This window comes from Pleurodeles waltl, chromosome 6, assembly GCF_031143425.1.
Source record: "Pleurodeles waltl isolate 20211129_DDA chromosome 6, aPleWal1.hap1.20221129, whole genome shotgun sequence".
Classification (NCBI taxonomy): Eukaryota; Metazoa; Chordata; class Amphibia; order Caudata; family Salamandridae; genus Pleurodeles; species Pleurodeles waltl.
The window spans coordinates 295,146,541-295,169,319 of record NC_090445.1 but is presented as its reverse complement, the minus strand read 5'-3'; the positions used below and the strand labels follow the sequence as shown (position 1 = coordinate 295,169,319).

Below are 22,779 nucleotides of genomic sequence, written 5' to 3'. Positions count from 1 at the left end.
CCACGGCGGTACAGACAAGCAGCGCGGCGGTCACCGCCAACAGGCAGGCGGAAGACAATGTACCGCCCATAGTATCACAACCCGCCAATCCGCCACCTTTTCCGGGGCGGATTCACCGTGGATAAAAACACGGCAGAAACAGTTTCTGCAATGGGAAAACGCTCACCTTAACACATCCCAAGAGGAAGGAGGACACCATGGAGCCGGAAATACAAATCCTACCTGCCCTTCTCTTCCTATTCATCTACGAAGACCAGCGCCGGCGGCAGCGAAGACAACGGTGAGTACTGCACCTACGACATAGGGGAGGGGGGAGGTAAAAGTCAGAGGGATACACACGCAACACCCCCACCCCCACCCCCACCCTTGCATATTACAACGCACACACCAATTTACAAACATCACAGTAACAACCCCCAAACCCCCCGGAAGAATGCAAAGACAAAACAAAATCAGTTCAAACATTGTAATGTATCAATATACATGTGTCAATTATATACAGATATATATAAACTCATTCAAAGGTATATACAGTACGAGAAGTAGTGCAGATATGCACATTTCAATGTACGTGCACCACTAGGCCAAAAATGCATGGGCGAGGCCCACACAAGATACCTGTCCACAAACGGAGAGAACACTGCCGGGGCATCAGAGAGAAAAACAACAGGCTCCTCAGGGGGAAGGGAAGGGGGTGGCACCTCAGCCGGATTACAGCACCATGCCACATCCACGACAGGGCTCCATGCCCATTGATGTATCCTGGGGAGTGCAAAGCCACAGTCTCTCAAGTCTCTACAGTGGATGGTTTGCCCACTGTTCCATCCTGGGGAGTGCAAAGCCACAGTCTCAAAAGTCTCTACAGTGGGTGGTTTGCCCACTATTCCATCCTGGGGAGTGCAAAGCCACAGTCTCACAAGTCTCTACAGTGGGTGGTTTGCCCACTGTTCCATCCTGGGGAGTGCAAAGCCACAGTCTCACAAGTACATAACAGCCTCCACTGGTTCTGGAGGGGGACTGGTGCCCAGAGTGCTTCATCCTGTGAAGGACTGAGGTAGTGGATGCATGTCTCCACTGGTTCTGGAGGGGGACTGGTGCCCAGAGTGTTTCATCCTGTGAAGGACAGAGGTAGTGGATGGATCTCTCCACTGGTTCTGGAGGGGGAATGGTGCCCAGACTGGATTAGTCTCCCCGTGACAGCTCCTGTCCTGTGACAGTCCCAGCCGCACATGGGATAACGATGCTTGATGTGGCGGTCTTTTCCTTCTTCTGCGGTGCATGCCCTGTTCAGCGGTTCATGCCCTGTTCAGTGGTGCTTAGCCATGGCGGTCTCTGGACTGTTCAGCGGTGCTTGCCCTGTTCAGCGGTGCATGCCCTGTTCAGCAGTGCTTTGCCATGGCGGGCTCTGGACTGTTCAGCGGTGCTTTGCCATGGCGGTCTCTGGACTGTTCAGCGGTGCTTGCCCTGTTCAGCGGTGCATGCCCTGTTCAGCTGTGCTTTGCCATGGCGGGCTCTGGACTGGGAATTGGTGTGTGGCATGACGGTCCCTCATTGCCCAGCGGGGCTGTGGCTGCCGGGGCCCTCCTGGGCAATGCCTATGGCGGTGGTCTCCTGACCAGTGACGATACTTGGGCCCTCCTGGGCAATGACTCTGGCGGTGGTCTCCTGACCAGTGACGATACTTGGGCCCTCCTGGGCAATGCCTATGGCGGTGGTCTCCTGACCAGTGACGATACTTGGGCCCTCCTGGGCAATGACTCTGGCGGTGATCTCCTGACCAGTGACGATACTTGGGCCCTCGTGGGCAATGCCTATGGCGGTGGTCTCCTGACCAGTGACGACGGTGCTGGCGGTGGCGTCCCGGCCGCCGGGAAGGATGCCGCCCTTCTCCGCCGTGATGCTCACACCAGGCTGTGCAGACTTCTTCTGGCCCTTCCCCACCTTTGGAGGAGTCACAGCTGACTCTGCAATCCCCCTGGGACCCCTGTGAGTTGTTTTGCCTCCAGGTGTCTTCAGCCAGTCCCGTCGGCCACTTTTCAACTTCAGAGCCTTTACAGGGGGTGGACTGGCAGTGCCTTGGCTCCGTGTCACACTGCCTGCCCTGGGGGCCAGTGCTCTCCACACACCTTGAACACGCACCACTGGTACTGGAGGCTTTTTGGCTGAGGCGCTACGATGGGACTGATGAATTGGAGGGGTGGGGGTGGGGGCAAAAAGGTAAACTTTGCAGAGGGACAGTTTCTGACGAACACTGGGATGGGTAGCTGGAGGGGGTCTGGGAGTGGAGGAAGAGGAGGTGGTTGTAGGAGGTGTCACTTTAGGTGTTTTGGGTGCAGGTACTGGAGGCTGTCGTGAGGTGGATGGATGTTGGGTGTGTGGGTGCCCGCGTTTGTGCACTTTGGGAGGGGGTGTCACAGACACACTGGGAGAGGACACAGGGGACGTGTAAATGGGAGTGGTGAGTGCAGGTGAGCGGGGTGTGGTGCTGAGTGTTCTGGTGCGAGTCCTAGTGCCTGTAGATGTAGTGCATGCAGGTGAGAGTGTAGACGACAATGGGAGGGAGGAGGGAGACGATGAGGAGGGGGACACAGTGGAGGCAGTGGATGTTGCTGTGTCTGTATGTGTGTGATGCTTGTGTGAGTGCCTGTGGGATGTGTGGTGCCTATGTTTGCCTGAGCTACTTTTGTGTGTTGAGGTGTGTGCTTGCTGGTCTGATGGTGTGCTTGGGATGGGCTGGGGTACAGGGAATTGGGTCTGGGTGGAGGAAGTTGGAGGGGGGAGGCTAGACACAGGGACAATGGCTGCCATCAGTGCTGAGGCCAGAGATTGCAGGGTTCGCTGAAGGGCAGCCTGACCAGAATGAATGCCCTCCAGGAATGCATTACCGTGTTGCAACTCCCTTTCTACACCCTGGATGGCATTCACATTGGTAGACTGCCCAACAGTGAGTGACCTGAGGAGGTCAATGGCCTCCTCACTGAGGGCAGCAGGGGTGACTGGGGCAGGGCCTGAGGTGCCTGGGGTGAAGGTGATGCCCACCCTCCTGGGTGAGCGGGCACGGGGTGAACGCTGAGGGGCTGCTGGGAGGGCGGTGCTGGTAGGGGAGGTGGTGGCTGTACCTGTAGAAGTGGGGGGCACAGATGGTGCCACCACCACCAAGGGAGCTCCCATCGGCGGACGAGTCCGTGTCGCTGGTTGGTGATCCGGTGGCCGACGTGAAGCTCCCCTCGCCCTCCGTCCCACTGGTGCATTCTGAGTCCGTGGTGTGGCCCTCCATGGCCATGTGGGATGCAGCTCCCTCGAGCTCCGATGCCACTGCACCTCCGCCTGATGATGCTGATCCACAAAAGAACAGGGAGAGCACAAAAAGGGGGGGGGACGACAGAAGAAAGACAAGTTGAGTGTATGGCATACCGCTACCGTTGGTGGACAATACAGACACAGCAGCCCCCTGCCCTACGCCGTGCTCCTGGCCTCTACAGAAGCAATTCCTGGGATCTGGCCTACATGGCTATGGTGGACATCTACACACATGGATGCCACAGGGGCATGTATACCTGTACTTGGCACTCTACTGCGGTGGGGTGGAGTGCCACAGGGCCTGCATTACAGAGGGGCCTAGCCTATGGAAGTCGCCCTGGGCGAGGGAAACCCACAGCCCTCCTCCCACACCTAGACCCCTCAACTGCGCGCAAAGTCCCCAGAATGCTAGTTTACTCACCCCCTTGTGTCTGCTGTGATGCCCTCAAGCGCCCATCCGACTCAGGGTAGGCCCCCGCCAGGATCCGGAACATCAGGGGGGTCATGGTGCGACGGGCCCCCCTCCCACGTTGGGAGGCCATCCCCAGCTGAGCCTCTGCCGTCTTCTTGCTGCAGCAGCGAATGTCCTCCCATCTTTTCTGGCAGTGGGTGCCACGTCTCTGGTGGGCCCCCAGGGTCCGGACTTCCTTGGCGATGGCACGCCAAATGTCCTTCTTCTGGTGGGTGCTGACCTACATGACAAGTATAGGGGAAGAAGAGAAGCCATTACCAACTGCACCGTCGATGTAAGTGTCCCCCCTCCCTACCCTTTCCATGTGGCACATGCATTCACAGTCCTTCATGTTCCCTGAACTCTGCCCCCTTCCCTCTTACAACCAGCCCTCTCCACCCAGGCCTAGCCCATACAACGTGCTCCCTGTGTATTACCTGTTGGTCTGGAGGACCGTAGAGTAGCGTGTACTGGGGGAGGACCCCGTCTACTAGTTTCTCCAACTCCTGAGCAGTGAAGGCAGGGGCCCTTTCCCCAGACACAGCAGCCATCATCGCTTCCAGACCGAGGTCACAGCAGCACTTGCAGTGTAGGTCCTCTCCTGTCGAAGGTCAGGTATCGAGTGATTGAATAGATAGAAAATGGCGGTGACGTCTGCGGCGGTGAAGTCCGCGGCGGTGCGTATCATCAATGCCTGCGCACTTGTTCATTGGCTCCTGGGACCCATAAGGTCCCATGTTAACCAATGCTGCATTGCGCCGCGGTCTACCACAGCCTACCGCGATGGTGTGCAACGCCAGCGCAGTTACCTCACAATACCATTGTCCCAGTTTAGAGGTCAGGCAGCCGCCATTTCAGGGGCCCACATGGCTTCATTTACTTCTGCGTCACACATAGCTAGGCCTACACTCAACACACATACAGGAAAGGTTTTGTGTTTGGTGTCGTGTTCTGTGAATCTGTGGGTACATACCTGGAAATTTGTTGACTCTGTGGTCGCTGTTGTCCTTCCTAGGCACCGTCAGCTGGGACAATTGAGAAGATGGCGTAATCCTCCGGTGTACTGACCGCTGGTGGACCGGTTGACAATGGAGGAGCGACATTTAATCATCACCTACAGGTTTGACTGTGCCACAATCCAGGAACTATGTACCCAGTTGGAGCCAGACCTGATGTCACCAATCCGCCATCCCACTGGAATCCCCCCTGACGTTCAGGTGCTGTCAGTGCTCCATTCCCTTGCAAGTGGGTCTTTTCAGACAACAGTGGCCATGGCATCAGGGATGTCCCAGCCTATGTTTTCCAACGTGTTGTCCAGAGTGTTGGCTGCCCTGCTGAAACACGTAAGGAGATACATAATTTTCCCTGAGGTGGAGGATTTGGCTACAGTGAAAGGTAATTTCTATGCCCTTGGACATATCCCCAATATCATAGGTGCTATTGATGGGACCCATGTAGCTCTGGTTCCCCCTCCACAGGAGTGAACAGGTGTACAGGAACCGGAAGAGTTATCATTCCATGAATGTACAGATGGTATGTTTGGCAGACCAGGTAAATGCTATGTTCCCTGGCTCAGTGCATGACGCCTACATACTGCGGAATAGCAACGTCCCTTATATGATGGGTCAACTCCAGAGGCACCGTGTGTGGCTATTAGGGGGCTCTGGTTACCCCAACCTGTCCTGGCTACTGACCCCAGTGAGGAATCCCAGGACCAGGGCAGAGGAACGCTACAATGAGGCCCATTGGTGGACTAGGAGGGTGATCAAACGCACCTTCGGTCTCCTGAAGGCAGGTTCATGTGCCTCCATATGACAGGTGGTTCCCTATTCTACTCACAGAAGAAGGTGTGCCAGATCATCATCGCCTGCTCGATGCTTCACAATCTTGCTTTGCGACGCCAGGTGCCTTTTCTGCAGGAGGATGGTCCAGATGACGGTGTTGTGGCAGCTGTGGAGCCTGTGGACAGTGATGAGGAGGAAGCTGAGGAAGAAGACAACGACAACAGGGAGTCAGTCATACAGCAATATTTCCAGTGACACACAGGTGAGAACATTTTCGTTTTTACCATTACATTCACTGTCACACGTCTTCCTCTATCCTGTGTGTAATTTCATAGCATTATTTGGTAACTGAGTTGTACCTTTCCATTACTGTTTCACAGGTGTGCTTACCAATGTGTGTTATCTGCTTGCATCCTTCAAGTACTTGTGATGTGTGATATAGGTATGTTGGCTTTACAACTAGAAACGCATTTTGACACTGTCATTGATAATACATTTTACCAAATCACAGACTGACTCCAGATTGTTTTTTGGTTCAAGGGTGTGTATTGAAGTGCTAAAAAATGGAGGGGGATTGTACTATGGTGATGGGGGACGGTGGAGGAATGTCCATGGCAGAGTACAGTCCATTGGTCACACAGGTGCACTGGCCATATGGGCAAAGGAAGTGGAGCTGGGGCAGTTAAAGTAATGACAGGGTAACAAAGTGGGACAGTGGGAGGACAATCAGGGTGGTCTCATTTCCTGGCGGGGGTCTTGCCATCTTGCTCTGTCCTGTTCCTGGATCTCAGGGCCCGCTTGCGGGGTGGTTCTCCGTCTGCAGGGGGTGGGGTACTGTTGTGGTGGTCCTGTGGTGGGGCGTCCTGTCCACTAGCGCCGGCGGAGGTGGTGGGCAGTTCATCGTCCTGGCTAGTGTCAGGGGCCCCTTGGAGTGCCACGGTGTCCCTCAAGGTCTGCTGTATGTCCTTCAGCACCCCTACGATGGTGCCCAGAGGAGAGCTGATGGTCCTCAGCTCCTCCCTGAACCCCAAATACTGTTCCTCCTGCAGGCGCTGGGTGTCCTGAAACTTGTCCAGGACCGTCGCCATTGTCTCCTGGGAGTGGTGGTATGCTCCCATGATGGAGGATAGGGCCTCGTGGAGAGTGGGTTCCCTTGGCCTGTCTGCCCCCTGTCGCACAGCAGCCCTCCCAGTTCCCCTGTGTTCCTGTGCCTCCGTCCCCTGGACCGTGTGCCCACTACCACTGCCCCCAGGTCCCTGTTGTTGTTGGGGTGGTGGGTTATCCTGGGTTCCCTGTAGTGGTGGACACACCGCTGATTGACTTGTCCTGGGTAGGGAGGTATGGGCCCGCTGGGTGGGTGCTGTGCTGGTGTTACCAGAGGGTGGAAGGTCAGTGTTGGGCTGTGCCTGTGCAAGGGGAACCGACTGTCCCGAGGCCCACGATGGTCCGGGCTGGTCATCAGGATCCAGTAGGGCAGAGCTGCTATCGTCACTGTGGGCCTCTTCTGTGGGTGGAGTGGAGTTGTCTGGACCCTCCGGTGTGGTGACGGTCCTTCGTGATCCTGCAGGGGAATACGTGTATGATTATTGCATGTGTGTGTGTCATGGTGTGCAATGGGTGGCTCACCGTGTACACCAGTGCAAGCATTCCTGTGGGGGGGCTTGTGTGATGATGGTTGGGGGGGTGTTCTGGGTATGTGCAGTGAGCATGCTTTGGTGAGGGGTGACCATGCTTAGTTGTGTCATTGAGGGCTTGGTGTTGGGATGTGTGGTTTGTGTTATTAGTACATTAGTGAGGAGTTGGAGTGATAGGGGAGGTTGTGAGGGTGGGGGTGTGTGGTATTATGCAGGTACTGTGGGGGATATGATAGTTAAGATTTGACTTACCAGTGTCCATTCCTCCACCGACTCCTCCGAGGCCCTCTGGATGCATGATGGTCAAGACTTGCTCCTCCCATGTTGTTAGTTGTGGGGTAGGAGGTGGGGGTCCGCCGCCAGTCCGCTGAACCGCGATGCTGTGCCTGGAGACCGCTGAACGCACCTTCCCGCGTAGGTCATTCCACCTCTTCAAGATGTCCTCCCAATTTCTTGGATGCTGTCCCACAGCATTGACCCTGTCCACGATTCTGCACCATAGCACCATCTTCCTGGCTATGGATGTGTGCTGCACCTGTGAGCCAAATAGCTGTGGCTCTACCCGTAGGATTTCCTCCACCATGACCCTGAGCTCCTCCTTGGAAAACCGGGGGTGTCTTTGGCGTGACATGGGGTGGTGTAGGTGATGTGTGGGGTGGTGTATGTGTTGATGAGTGTGGTGATGTGTAGTAGTGTGTGGTGTTTTGTGCGTGGATGTTGTGTGGGTGATGGTGTTGTGTGCCTCTGTGTGGTGGGGTTGTCTATTCTGTGCTCTCTCTCTGGCCTTCGTCTCTATTTTTTGGTCGTAGGGGTTAGTGGGTGATGTGGGTGTGTGTTTTATATTGTGTTGGGTGTGTGGGAGTGCTGTTTGTATGTGTATCAGGTGTGTGTATTTCGAATTGTCCAATGTGGCGGTGTTTTGGAGATGTGTGTGTATTTTGAGCGCGGCAGTGTGTACCGCCAATGGAATACCACGTCTGAAAGACCGCCGCGTGGATTCGTGGGTCATAATAACATGGGCGTGTTTCTGTTGGCGTGGAGGTGGAGGTTTTGTTTTCGCTAGTTTAACACTGACCTTTGTTGTGGCGGACTTGTGTGGGTGTCTGAATTTCGGCGGATTCCGAGATGTGGGTCATAATAGCTGTGTCAGGATTCTGCGGTCGCGGCGGTATATTGGCGGTCTTCTGCACAAAGGTAAGCGCCTTTTACCGCCAATGTTGTAATGACCCCCTATATCTATGAGACCACGCAAAGCCACTTTGTGTTGCTTTTCATTGCCTCATCCATATGGAGAAAGGCAAGGTATTGCCGTATATACAAGGTATCACAAGTCACTGCATAGCCGTACGCTGCATCAGGGGGGTGGGGTATTCCATAGGTGTTACGGTGGGTTGTCCCACGTACTACCCAGTGATTTTGACACTGCTCCAGATTTACTAAATGATGCAAACCTGGAACAGCGCCAAAACCTTACGCTTCCCCAGTGGTGGAGAAACAAGGACAAATATTTCTATTTCTCTTTTTTTCCTCTTTCTATGTGTGACCTCAGAGCTGATCCCTGACCCTCCAGGTTCTCCACTGGGGCCGCAACACCCTCTCCACCCTCTGTCTGGACTTCTGCACCCCCTCACTAGGAGTAGTACTGGCAGACATCATAACTGGTGGGACTCTCGTGACAGCCTCCCCCCTAAGTTCTCCTGACACTATGGGGTCCCCCTCAGCAGATGGCCCTATGGCACAGGCTAGGTTCCCCTCCTGGAATTCACTCATGGAACCCTCCAGGTTCAAGGACTGGATCTCTGATATCCTGCGACTCAGCCCACCCCCATTCCTTCTCCTCTGAGACCAGACATGGGATCCCTCACCCATCCCACTACACTGGGACATACCTGGGACACTGCCAGCCTTTCCCACCTCACCTGGTTGGGAAATACCTAGACTACTCCCTTCAGGAGCACCACCAACTGCCTCTTCAGACCCTCTGGTACACACCCAGAGGTCTGCCTCCAGTGCAAGTTCCCCGGGTCAGAAAATTCACACTCCACCTGGTGTTGGGTGGGCTCTGGAAAACAAGGACTGGACATATGCTCTCCAGCAATCACGTCACACAGCCCCTCACATGAGTTAACCAAACTACCCTTCACTCAACCATCCAGTGCCTCATCCTTGAAAAAGTACCTGACGGTCCCTGACAGCCCAAACTATTCTAGTGTGTCTCCATACCTCACAACCAGGTACCAGGACCGCTTTCCCGGTCCCTCTCACTGAGAGCCAGTAGAGTATCCCTCACACCTCTAGGAATATGACTCCCCATGCCAGTTTCCCAATCCACCTCAGGGACCGGTTAGTGTGTGCCTATAGCAGGCAAAGTGGTCCATGGGGAACTGAAATAATCATTAAAAAAAGAATGATGCTGATATGTCTGCAGTGCACCACAGACAGGATGTCCAGGAGGAAATGGAATTATGCCTAAAAAAATTAATGTGTTGTGCGGCTGTGCACCTATGGTGGAATGAATTGAGGCAAAATGCAAAAATAAAAAAAACAACTATATTAAAAAGTAATAAAAATATTAAATTAAAATTAAATAATTTAAAAAAAATCTAAAAAATCAAACTACAAATTTATGATAAAAAAAACTGGGAATAAAAAAATAAAATTAAAAATACAATAAATAATTGTTGATGTTTGTATGGGAGTATGAGAAGAAACCTATTGTGAGACAAGGAGGTGCAAATGAAATGCCTAAAATGCATGTAATTTATTAGCACTGTTCATCAAAATCATATTCATAATATGCATTTACTGCAATGATTCTCAAGCATATTATTAAAATGATATCACATCCATACATGCAAGCCTTTTGCAAAAGTACACTGGCTGGATGCACAAATGGTCACAAGCCACATGGTCAAACAACAACAGCGAGCAAGGAGGCATGCTGAAAAAGAATGCATGAAAGCCTATGGCAAAGGCACACTGGCTGGATGCACAAAATGCCTGCCAGCCGCATGGCCAAACAAGAACAGAGAGCAAGGACGAGTGGGGAACAAGAACATATGCAAGTCTATGGCAAAGGCACACTGGCTGGATGCACAAAATGGCCACTAGCCACATGGTCAAATTACAACACCAAGCAAGGAGGCATGGGGAAAAAAGAACACTTGCAAGCCTATGGCAAAAGCATACTGGCTTGATGCACAATATGGCCACCAGCCACATGGTCAAGAAACAACAGTGAACAAGTAGGTATGGGGAACAAAGAACACATATACTCATAAAAAAAGGGATTGGGAGGAATTGTGGTCCAGTGTATATCCTCACAATGGAAACGTCAAGAAACAGATACACTGTTCCAACCAGAAAGAGAGGAAACTAATGGCGGGGGTCCTAAATTCTAGGAGCAAGAAACCTCACACATCCATAGGATGTCATGCTTCATCATCGGAACTGCTCCTCGTCAGACCGGCACTGCAATGTCTGACGGGCACCACCCCTGGTGGGGGGGCTCTTTGCCGGAGATCTTTTTCAATGATGGTGCCGTGACCCCAAAGGTGAATAAGTGACAGAGGAGATCGAAAAATCGTGGTCATAACCAAGTTACTAGCGGTTGAAAAAATATATATATCGTGGGAAAAGAAGGCAACCGTGCTATGCAGTGAAAGTGTCAACTGGTGAAGAACACGCATGCATTTACACATTATACAGGCTTACCGTCCTAAATTAGAGAACGAGCTTCCTAGGAACACATAGACCAGTGGTCCAGCGCAAATTAAGTCTAAGAAAGAGATATGAGAAAATTAAACAAGAGATAAATACCAATTAGATATCAGGGTAAGCAACGAGCAGAGTAGCATGGAGATGTAGACCTTCTACATAGGAGCAAAAGTTATAGTTCCTATTAAGTAGTAGCAGTAGAAATATAAATCCAACAAAACAAGTAAATTGTTTTGTTGGAGTTATATTTCTACCGCTATTACTTAATTATGGGACAACTTGACTATATTAATAGCCTCCAGTCTCCCTGAAGAAAACTCTACAATTAATTCAGCAATGCAACACATGAAAATTAACTAAGCTATAAAAATTGTGCAACAACACACATTCTCCTATGCCATTAAAAATTACACTACGTATACACTTTTTGCATAAAAAAACATGAAATACAATAAGTAGCCAACATTTTGTATTTAATCCAATGCCATGCCTGCCCTAAAAGATGGTTTAAAAATATAGATCACAGAAACATTTCTTTCATGAACTTTTGACTAGTACTGGGCCTACTGGCTAGATGGCCTGTTGGAAGACTAGGCCACAGAGGAAAATAAATTAATATTGCAAATGTAACAAACATAGAAAAAAGGCACTCAACTGTGCAACTTTTTCCTTTTACAAAATGGTTGAAAAATGAAATGCAAAAAAATAACTAGTCGACTAGAAAACCTCCAGGCCACCCACCACAATGAAGTTTAAAAATCAAATAAAAGTACACAGAAATACTTGTGCATGCCCTATCAAACAACACCCTTATACCATTGTTATTTAATGTACTTTAAGATATATATCCAGCAAACAAAGAGAGTGATCCTTCTACCTTTAAATCCCAGTGAAAAGTGATCAGGAGATGGATGAAGCACTGGGAGGAGCTTGCTGGACAGGAACAGGAACTTGGAGTCTCTGGGGCACTTCATTCCTGTGGGAAAGAAAGGTTTCTTTTGCACTAAAAACTCAATGAGCTGAGCATTGTTTTTACGGTGTGGGCCTAGTGATTTTGGAGTTATTATAGACAAATTTGAATAGAATCTTATCTGTAACCAGGATGTGAAAATGTTTATGCAGAATACTTTAATTTTGAGTGGCTCTGTTATTAAATATAGCAATTAACAATTAGTGAGTTTCTTTTTAATTGTGACACAATTTCATTCTCCTTCCTGCATAGTGGTTTTACAACCACTATAGGTAGTAGGTATTTATAGTTAGGACCTATTTTCCGTTAAAAAAACCTTGTTTTCACTTTGCTATATATTTGGCGCTGTTTCAATAATCTTCATTAAATTTTCAAAAAAAAACTTGATCCCTAAGGTAACTTTAACCTGCACCCTTACCATGCACAGTTTTCCCTTCAAAAAAGTGACTGCTAATGTTTCATTTATATTTTTGAAGATGTTATAAATGTTGTCATGAGTGCTGAAATATCTGGGGTGCATGGTGAGGGTGCGAGTTATAGTTACATTAGGGCGCAAGTTATTGTTACTTGAAATAACTAGAACTATAACTGCTCAATTTCTATGGTATTCCACAAGTAAATTCAGAACCTAACTATAACGCCCCTGTAATCTCTGTTTTTTTCAGTGAATTTCTATTTTTTTAAATTCTATTTTGTAAATGTAACATCCCTGTAACCTTTGTTTTTTTTCAGTGAATTTCTCTATTTTTTTAACGTAAAGTTATTTTAATAACTATACAGTAATCCAAACACCACCACAGATGGCCTGCGGCCAGGCCCTTTGGCCCCTATACTCAAACTATCCCCTGCTGTGCACTGCCTTTGGCTGTGCACAACAGGGGTTGGCCACAGAGCCTGGCCTGCAGCCAGGCTCTGCAACCAATCCCTATAATCACCCAACCCTGCGTCGTCTTGCCCTCTGTTTCTGCCTTTATGGTCATTTCTTGCCTTCTGTTTGTCCATCTCTGCCCATTTCTTGCCTTTTTTATGCTTCCCTGCCTGATTTCTGTTTGTTTCTTGCCCTCTGTTTGCGCCTTTCTGCTCATCTTGTGCCCTCTGTTTGTGCCTTTCTGCACATTTCTTGTTCTCTGTTCGTGCCTCTCTGCCCATTTTCTGGCTATTTCTTTCCTTTGTTTGTGCCTTTCTGGTTGTTTTATGCTTGTTTCTTGCCATCTGCTCCTGCCTTTCTGCTCATTTCTTGCCCTCTATTTGTGCCTTTCTGCTTGTTTCTGCCCTCTGTCTCTGCCTTTCTGTCCATTTTCTTGCCCTCTGTTTCTGCCTCTCTGTCATTTTTCTGTCCCTTTTCTTGTTCTTTCTTTGTACCTCTCTGCCCTTTTTCTTTCTGTTTCTAGCCCTTCATTTGTGCCTCAGACCTGCCAAGTGTCACACACGTCACGTTAGGGTAATGCAGTTTGAGTTAAGTTTACTTATTACCGCATGATCGGTAATTTGTCACACAAACAAGATGAAGAGAAAGCTAAATGGATGGGATAATTTACTGTCAATTAGCTGTCAGACAGTGCTACCAATTGGCAGCCAGCTCCATAAATCGAAACAGCCTAAAAGTGCTGTTGGAACACGGGAAAGCTTGCATATGTACATAGGAAGAGATACTGTTGCCCAACCAGGCCTGAAAAGAATTATGTTGGAGCTCATGATAAAAGTCTTGGGGCCAAGCAGATGGGATTGCTTAACACTGTAGTGCTACAGTGCCTTGGTAGCAAAATAAATCCAATACCTTCTCATTGTACTGCTTCCTACAGACTAATAATTGCCACTAGCACCTTCTCCAATCCATTGTTAAGTTACTTTCAGCGCATCATGATCATCGGCCTAAGAAAACTGGCAACTAGGTTAGTGACCTTCAATTTCTGGTACTTTGTAGCAGTTTTAAGATCTTCTTTGACTTTCTCATTGCTCAAGTGTGTGTAATTTCTTATATTTATATTTTTCCATCATCTTCATCGCCTGATTTTGCTCAGAAGAAACGTCACACAAAGTTGTTGACTGTTTCTCCTAATTAAACAGAAATTATGAAAATATCACACAGAAGCAATATGAAGCCTTGGCACCTATGGTACCTTTCTTCTCGTTTGTAGCCCTTTCTGTGTGCAGGGAAGTGAGATGAACACTCTGCTTTCTTGCAGCGGGACCTGCATGACAGATCCCGCTGTCAGAAAATGGACTGTGCTTGTTGGGAGTGGTCAGCTCCCAACAAGCAAAAGCAAACAGCTATGCCCCGCGGGTGGGCACCCTGTGACATAGCAGGAGCCAGCTCTGGGGGTTGCAGTCCCCAGGGCCATCAGTGGCTGTCTGAGGGGGCTTGGGGCCTCCCTCCTACGAACAATGCCCCAGGGTGGTGGAGGTCCCTGAGGCTGCAGGGGGCTGGGAGGCCCGGGCATTAACTTTGATTAAAGACCAAGGGAGGTGGTGGTCCCTGTGGCTGCAGGGGGGCCGGGTGGGCCCCATCCATCTCAATAAGTTGAAGTCCTGGGGAGATTGTGATTGTGGCCGTCTGGCCTTCCCCACACAAATAAAACATTTTGCCCCAGGGAGGTGGTGGTCCCAGGGTCACAGGGGAGTCATGCAGACCTTTCACATATGTTATGCATCTCCCCTGGGAGATGGTGGTCTCTGGGGCTGTGGGGGAGGCCGACGGGCTTTCCCCCCACAAATAAAATATTTTTCCCTGAGGAGGTGGTGATCACTGGGCTATGGGGGACTGTACAGCTCCCCACACATATTTCATGCTTTGCCCCGGGAGGTGGAGGTCCCTGGGGCTACGGGGGCTGGCTGGCCCCCCTTTAAAAATGAACAAGGCTCCCAGGACTTTCAAAAAGATGAAACGCAGGAGCCCACACTTTATTGTTTTAAAAAAATGTTTCCGATACGTGTCAAAAAAGTTAAAATATGTTTATTAAAGGGAGGCCCTCTGGGACCCCACCACCAGAGCTAAGGGGTCAGGTTGTCTGTATTCTGGCCCTTTTTCTTTCTTTTTTTACATTTCATTTCTGAGATTGAAGCTGAATCCCAGCATGGCTGACAACCCTTCCTTGTTGAAGTGTTAGCAGCCAATCAGATCTCAGCATGAGATCAGTAGGGGGTGTGAATATATACAAAATTGGAATTTCTGTAATTTCTAAAAAACTATTGAATGATTACACCAAATAACAAAAAGGGCTTTTTTCTAGGCCAAGAGCTACCTTTCTGCTAAATTTGGTGTATTTCCATCCAATGGTTTTGGCACTATTGCTGTTCAAAATCCCTATGGAAAAATTTATAGGAAAATGCTTCTTGGGACCCCCTATTTCTCGGCCCCCGCTTGACGGATCACCCCGAAACTTTCCAGACAGCAGTTGAAGTGCACGCCGTATTTTCTTGGGAAAGTTTTTGAAGATCCATAAAATGGCACCGAAGTAATTAGCAAAACAAAAAACACTCTTTCTATAGAAACTAGGTCCTAACTATAAAATCCGACTCCCCTATATTTGTTTTTAATATGACTCAATATTTTTGATATATTTAAATAAATCAGATTGTATCCCATACTGGAAAGTCTTGAGTGCATGTCATTGGCTAAAAAACTATACATATATAGATTCTTATTTATTTAAATATATAAAAAATATAAATGCATATTAGAAGCAAACATATGGCAGACGCATTTTCGGCAACACGCCTTCAATAGGCCTATTATATATTCACATTGGTGTATTCTTATAGGTTGCCAGAGACTGACTCATTGTCATGTGCTAATAATATACCAGCATCAACACCGACATCAATAAATGCTTTTCAAAACTTACATTGTTGTCTTGACAACAGCTGTAATTAAACACATCCATGGTGAACTATGGTTTCACGTCCACAAATCTTAATCAAAATTCATGGCATTTGACAAACTACATGAATACAGAGGTTTGCTGCTATTGTTGTGTTATGAGAGTTGCAGACCCATTTGTAATTTCCAAATTCCTAGGAACCAACTGGTAGCTGGAGGGCAAGTTGGAAAGTTGTACCCAATACATCTTAGCATGATCTAAGTAGATACAACTCTATTTTTTGATGTTCTCAGTTTAATAGGTTAATGGCTGCCATTTTGTTCCTGCACTGCCCAGTGTATCTCCATCCATTGCCTAGAATCTCTTTGCAGTTCCCATCAATTTCCTGACATATGGCTCTGAACAGGTCATAGGTTTCTGCTGATGTGAATGTTAATGGCTTACATTAAGGAAGAAACTTTGGGATTAACTAAGACTGTTCTCCCTTTTGGCCACTCTGTTCTTAATGAATAGCCTGAGTATGTCTTCTGGAGGCAGCTGCAACATTACTTCAGATTCAATAGTGATTGGTCTGGTAACGAGGGGTCGCATGCTCTAACCATATGCTTGTTTACCATCATTATGAATACTATTGATGAATTCTTATTCTAGAATCCAGTGGGATGGGTCTGAATCATCCTCATTACTGGGGAAAGCAAAAGGTGCTAGATTGTTTTCTATATACTTGGAAAGGGTAGTTAGACATGTGCTTCAATCTCTACTCAGCTACTTTTATCAGGGCACAGATTTACAAAGGGCTGGCATCATTGTTGCATCACGCAAGCCCTTAAGTGAAATGAATACGCCACACAGAGCTACCTTGTGTGATTCTGTGCGGCATAGTGTGAAGCACATGTTACTGCCTATTGTTACTCTGCCTTGGGAAGCTCTTCCATGGGTGGAGCATGTGTGTTCCCACACACCCACATATGATTTTGCCATATTCCCAGATTTACTAACAGGATTAAACTGTGAATGCCTCCATATGCCACGCCATCCCATGTGAGGCTTAATGAGGAGAAATATTATTTCCCCTTGTTTATTTCTCTTTTTACATGCTCTGAATTTTGCAGCACATATAGAAGGAGGGGAAAGCCTCAAAGAATAGTTTTTATGCACGAAATTGTCACTTCCTGCACAAAAACAATTCTGTTTGTAATCCTGGCACCCTTGTACCATAGTGCAAGGTTGCCTAATTTGGTGCTAGGCTGCACTGTGCGCACCAGCGCAGATAGTGAGCAGAACTTCACCCTATCTTAGTAGAAATGGTACATTCCTGCCCTCTCCCTGTCACCCATTGCAGTGCAGCAAGGTGTTTTACTGAGTTGTACGACTTGTTCATAAATCTGGGCCTGGTTATATGGATGTATTTTATTCAATAGCAAATGATTTGACAAAATATCCTGTTCTGGAACTATAAGCTTGCTTTTGTGATGGTTGGATGTATATGTTTCATTCGATGTTTCAGTTATCACAAATGTTGAGTCCTACAAACGTTTTGCTCATCTCAAAAGTTTGTTTGTGTTTGTCTCAAACATATTGTATATCTACAGCATTTTTGCACATACATGCAGACATATCACATACGTGCCATTCATTCAACAATGTGTGCAGTGTGTTTACACTCAGTGTTATTTCATGGTACATACAAAAAGTTGTTGGATAATGGTGGTTTTACTGCTCCTTTCCCATTGCAATGAAAATTGTAATTACAGAGCACTCTACAAGAAAGTAAATGTGGTTTCTACATTTTCACTTTGTGGTATTTACATTATCTTGATCACATTCTCTAAATGAAGATCTGGTGCTAAGAATACTCTTTTTCCCTGATCCATGAGCATTTTCTTCTTACCACATTTAGGGACATATTCACAAAAAAATGGCACTTCATTGCTGATGCCCCAGCTTTCTTGTGTCGCCTCTGCCCCACCTGACAACACCAGATGTGCACTGCATTTGTAATATGGGGCACCATGTCCCACGTTAGGCCAATAGCGTCAGCATTTTTTATGCTATTGTGGTGCTTTGCTACACTAGCATAAAAATGTTTGACACTAGTGGAGCAAAGTGCAAGGAGGCCCAAAGGTTAACATGGGTGCCTCATTTTAACACCTGCTCTGATCAGGCATTAAAAATGACACCAAAAATGGTGCAGTGAAGTTTTGTAGAGTTGATTGTGCCATTTTTCAGGCCTCCTAATGCATACATTATGTCTGACACAGGCACAACGTGGCGCAAGGCATCACAAGGTGGAGCAGTGCATGCGTTGCACCACTTTGTAAATATGGTGTGGTGAAGATTGCCTCCTTGAGCCCCATTAGCGAAAAAAAAGTGACACTAGTGTTTTCCTCAAGGAGGCCGCTAGGGCCTTGTAAATCTGGCCCAAAGTATGATACACAGAGGACTTATTAACATAAGGACCATTAATGAGCCGAATTAAAGAGAGCATCATAATTCTTTCCAAATAATTTCATTTAGAAGACTCTGAATATCCCAATTAGTAGTAAAATAAACTAGTAATTGGAACCTGGTTTGATTGATAATTTCTATTCTATTTAACTTTGTCATTAGATTAACACTTATAGAGTATGATTTTTTTTTAACACTTATTTTGGTTAAACATCTATTTTTGTGTGTTAGAAAAATATAATAGTTTGTATTGGTGTAGGTTACTATCATGAATAATATCAAATTATTTGCTCTGAATTACTTGCATAATTGTGAAAGATGGTTACCATTGTGGCAGCTCTGTGGTTCTGGGGAATTTTTATTTCATACAAAGATAGAGAAGTCTGTTGAGATCTCCCTCTGTATCCACAATCCACTTTAAAAAAAAATAAATGTACAAGGCAGGCTCAGTGGAAATTAACCTGTTTTACCAATGTGGATGAACATGTTTATTACACAATATTATGAAGTCCTTTCTGATCTATTAATGCAATTATTCTACATGAATTCAGTTACTCAATTATATTATTCATCCATGAATGTGTGTGTGCTTGTATTTTAGTGAAAAAGGGATTGAAAAGGAAGATGAATTAAGAAGAAAAAATATACAACAAATGAAGTGTGACATCACTGCAAAGGACCCGTTATTGCCTAAAATCCTGCCTCCTGTAGACTGTCTGTTCCTGGTTCACTGCTTGGAAACTTTTTCTCCTGATAAAGAAACCTATCCGAAGTTACTGAAAAATATCTCTACATTGTTAGAAAGTGGAGGGAATTTGTTAATGATTGTGTGGCTGAACTGCACCTTTTTCATGGTAGAAAGCTTCAAAGTTACAAGTCTATGTGTTGATGACGGGTTTGTGAGGAAAGTGCTTACTGAAACTGGCTTTGTCATTGAAGAATTCACTGTAGTTCCTAGAAGTGAAAAGAACCTTTATTCTCTTACTGATGCATCAAGTGCATTATATGTTGTTGCAAAAAAAGTCTAACATTTTCATTGCGCACAATTCATTTTTGATCCCCAGTGTGCAAGCCCAGGAGAGAATACTGATTTAAGGAGAAACAGGTTCACAGTACATCAAATAAAAAAAACTAACAAAATAATTATAAAGGATAAACACTGTTACTCACACAAATACAGGGCACAGACAGTAGACATAAAAAGCAGGTTTTGCACATGAAAGCCAGAGCGTTTTTTGCCATTGTTTCTCCTTGGGATGACCTAGGTATAAAGGGCACATCCACACATTTTTTTGTCTTCAGTTTACCATTGAATCCAAACTGAACTTCAATTATAAATCCCAACTGATGTTGTCCCTACCTTGCTGTCAGTTGTTGCAGATGTTGCCCCTGCTAGAATAGAGGCTATTGTTACTATTGCGGGCTTGCTGTTGTGGAAGTTGTTCGTGCTGATGTGCCTGTTGTCATTTCAATTTGCTATGAATATTGTGCCTTTTCGGTTCTAAATATGCCACTGCTTGATTTACATGTGCCCATCAATCAATCAAAAGTGAATATGTAAGATTAGTAAAATACTGAATGCATGTGATTACTATGATGTTAGCGTGTTATGATTTTGCAATGTTACAATCAAGCTAACCTGAATATATTTTCAGTACTTTATCAAAATGCTAAGTACTGTATTTATATTAGCTAGTTATTGATTTCTAAGAGTTTCTAGAAGACTGAAAGCTGCATGTCTCATTTATTGTTGTTGTTTAAAGAAACAAAATCTAATATAATGAAGATAATTAAAAGGGTATTAGGCCACTTTCTGTTAATTTTTTGAGCTAAGAGTTTCTAATAACAATACGATCAGGTTATAAAAGCCAGTCAACACTGGGACAGGTCATACAGAATCATACCTTCAGCCCCAAATGAAGGTTAGAAGGACTGGTTGGGAGGCTTTAGCCTTTGCTCACTGACTTATCAGTGCAGTCTCATAAGAAAAGAAGGTCAGACCATGCCATTTTAACAAACATAGATCTCAATTGTTCAAACATGAATGTGGGTGTGAACCTTTTCTGAAACTCAAAATAGCTTTTATTTTCTACTATGCTAGAATTAGATTAGCACTTACAACTAGCAGAATGAGGGTAGAATTACTACAGATTAAAAATAGCAATAAAGTTGGAGTGGTATCTAATATTTACACTTTTTGTGAACATTGCTGCTGCCATTTCACTTGTTTTTCTTGTGGTTACAATTCATATTGTGTGCCCTTAGCTAAGATTTTGATTTGAAATAAATCTTTAAAATGTATCTTCACTGTTCTAGAGTATAGTAGTGTATTATTTCCTAACTAAGGGGTTTATTAATTTCCACTAGTTGTCCTGTTATTAAGTCCTAAGGTAATATTACCTGCAACATATCTCACTCAAATATTGCTCAGTAGATTTTCAAATGATTGCGATACAGCTGTTTTTCTCATGCACGTTGGTACTTTGACTAAGTCTTTGATGCAAGGAGTCTAAAAAACTGACTTCTTTGTCTATAGAAAATCTAGATAATTGTCAAATTGTGCTCAGTGTTGTTGTCCCATGTTTGCAGGCAACTATTGCTGCAGTGTGCCCTGCCTTGGTGGCAGCTTTGGTCACTAGTTAGTCCCAACTGTGGTCAATGCATTTGCAGCAGCTGGGGTACAAATGATTGCAGTTTTAACATCCACTCCAAAAAGGGATTTGAAAGGACCTTCATCAGACAGGTACAAACTCATGTCCGTTGTCACCAAATGAGGGCAAGTATGGTTCGCCCCTACAGGTCCCAGGAGAAACACCTATTCTGGTTAGGGAAAACCGTAGGCCTCTATGCACGCAGATGTCTAACGTGACTCCAGGGCCAAAAATCAAAAGTCAGAATACTAAATACATGGGGAATCAAGATAACAAGTACCCTGGAAGCGCTCTTGATGCCTACATCTTTAGGCACTCCATCTTCAAAGAGTGCTTCCAAAGTGGGTGAAATAGGAATGGCCTAATTGTTGGTAAGTACATCTGAAGTATATAAAAGATCTAATAGCAGTAAATAATGTATGGAAAAAATAACCATCTATGTGTCTGGTGGCAGGGATAGTGCTTGTGTAGGAGGGGTGTGCCTCATACTTGCACCAATCACCATGGCAGAAGTGCAGTGCAAACTCGGAAATCACACATGTTAAGACAAGCAAAGCCACTGTGTGTGCCTTTCAATGGCAGAAAGATCCTGAGCAATACAGCGCTAGGCAAAATCCAGTGTTGCTTCACTGTGTGCAAGGGCAGGCTTCCATGGATGTTGCCTGTGTGTCTACATGCAACTCCTACGGTTCATGAGGCATGTCACGTATCCCATGCCAGGTAAACTGTGAAAAATATCAAATCAAATGAATTACTCTTCCCAGGTCATGTTTACCACAGGCAAATAACTTAAGACACCCAACATACCCTTATGGGGTGCATTCTGTGGTACATAGACATAGAGTATTGGGCCACCAAGGGTTCATGCTGTGAAGGAAGGCAGCCCCTTATGCACAAAGTAAATCCCACATGAAATGCAGCCATGTGAGCACCATGTTGCAATTGTGCCTGTCGCTGTGCTACACAGCCTATTGTGTGCCAGTGCAGCTTGAAAATTCATGATTGTGCTGTGTGAATTAAATATGTCCTATACTGCCCTTACTCAGTGAGGAAGTGCTGTGCTGATAAGTGACTTACTGTGCAGTACAGTGCCTCATTTCTAAATATCTGGACCCCTGTGTCCTGTCTGCCTTGTGAGCCCAATGCAGTGCAATGTATAGACAATGATGTTCCACATTGTCATGTACTCACTAATCTATCAATGGCAGAATCTACAGAACATTATGACTACTGATATGTCATTTCACTCTGTGTGAATGAATGGGACCACATCATGTGCACTGGATAACCAATTACAAATAAAACATGTAGTAGGCCAGAAAAGCCAGTATGAATACCAAGCCAACACAATAGAGATGTGTGAAATAAGTGTCTCCTCAATGGTGTGACTACTCTCCATATCATTCAAGACTCATCACTTTTAGCGGAGTTAGAACATGTATTTTGTTAATTAGTAAGTGTGTCCCACATTCCAGAATACTGGTATGTTGCTTTAAGTGTCAGGAACAACACATGACGAATAATTTTGAAAGGACATGTGTGTCATGCAATGTCAGTGTAGGACCCAGACACGGGTAAATGTCTATACTGGGTCACAAAGTGACATTAACAGTACAAAAACCACACATTTCTCAGCCATACTGACAGTCCATGTACAGACATACACTCAGGCTTACAGCCACATCGAAAAGTGTAACAATGTGTTGGTTCATCTGTTCGGGGGATAAGTTGTCCGGAAGAAAACCATATGAGTTCAGCAATGTGCAAGTCACGAACACTGACACAATGTTGCCAAATATGACATTCAGAATTCATCAACATAGAATGTAAAGCAACCTGGACAATGCACCACAATGTACTCAGGATATCAATCTGAACATTCTTTTGACACAGTAATGATGATAGAATCATTGCAAATAGGCATACATCCACAACAAGTTACAGTGCAACACATACATATGAAGACCAATGTGTTGTGCACAGGTCTGTTGTAGATATATCAG

At 46.1% G+C, this 22,779-nt stretch overlaps 1 protein-coding gene across 1 annotated transcript in view; it reads left to right on the top strand.

Moving 5' to 3' along the window:
- Positions 1–20,426, top strand: part of LOC138299650 (nicotinamide N-methyltransferase-like) — a 67,361-nt gene extending 46,935 nt beyond the window's left edge. The window contains exon 3 of the mRNA XM_069238103.1: positions 18,727–20,426. Coding sequence (XP_069094204.1) covers positions 18,727–19,153 — 427 coding nt within the window. The 3' untranslated portion in view covers positions 19,154–20,426. The remainder of the gene's footprint in view (positions 1–18,726) is intronic.
- The last annotated feature ends 2,353 nt before the right edge of the window (positions 20,427–22,779 follow it).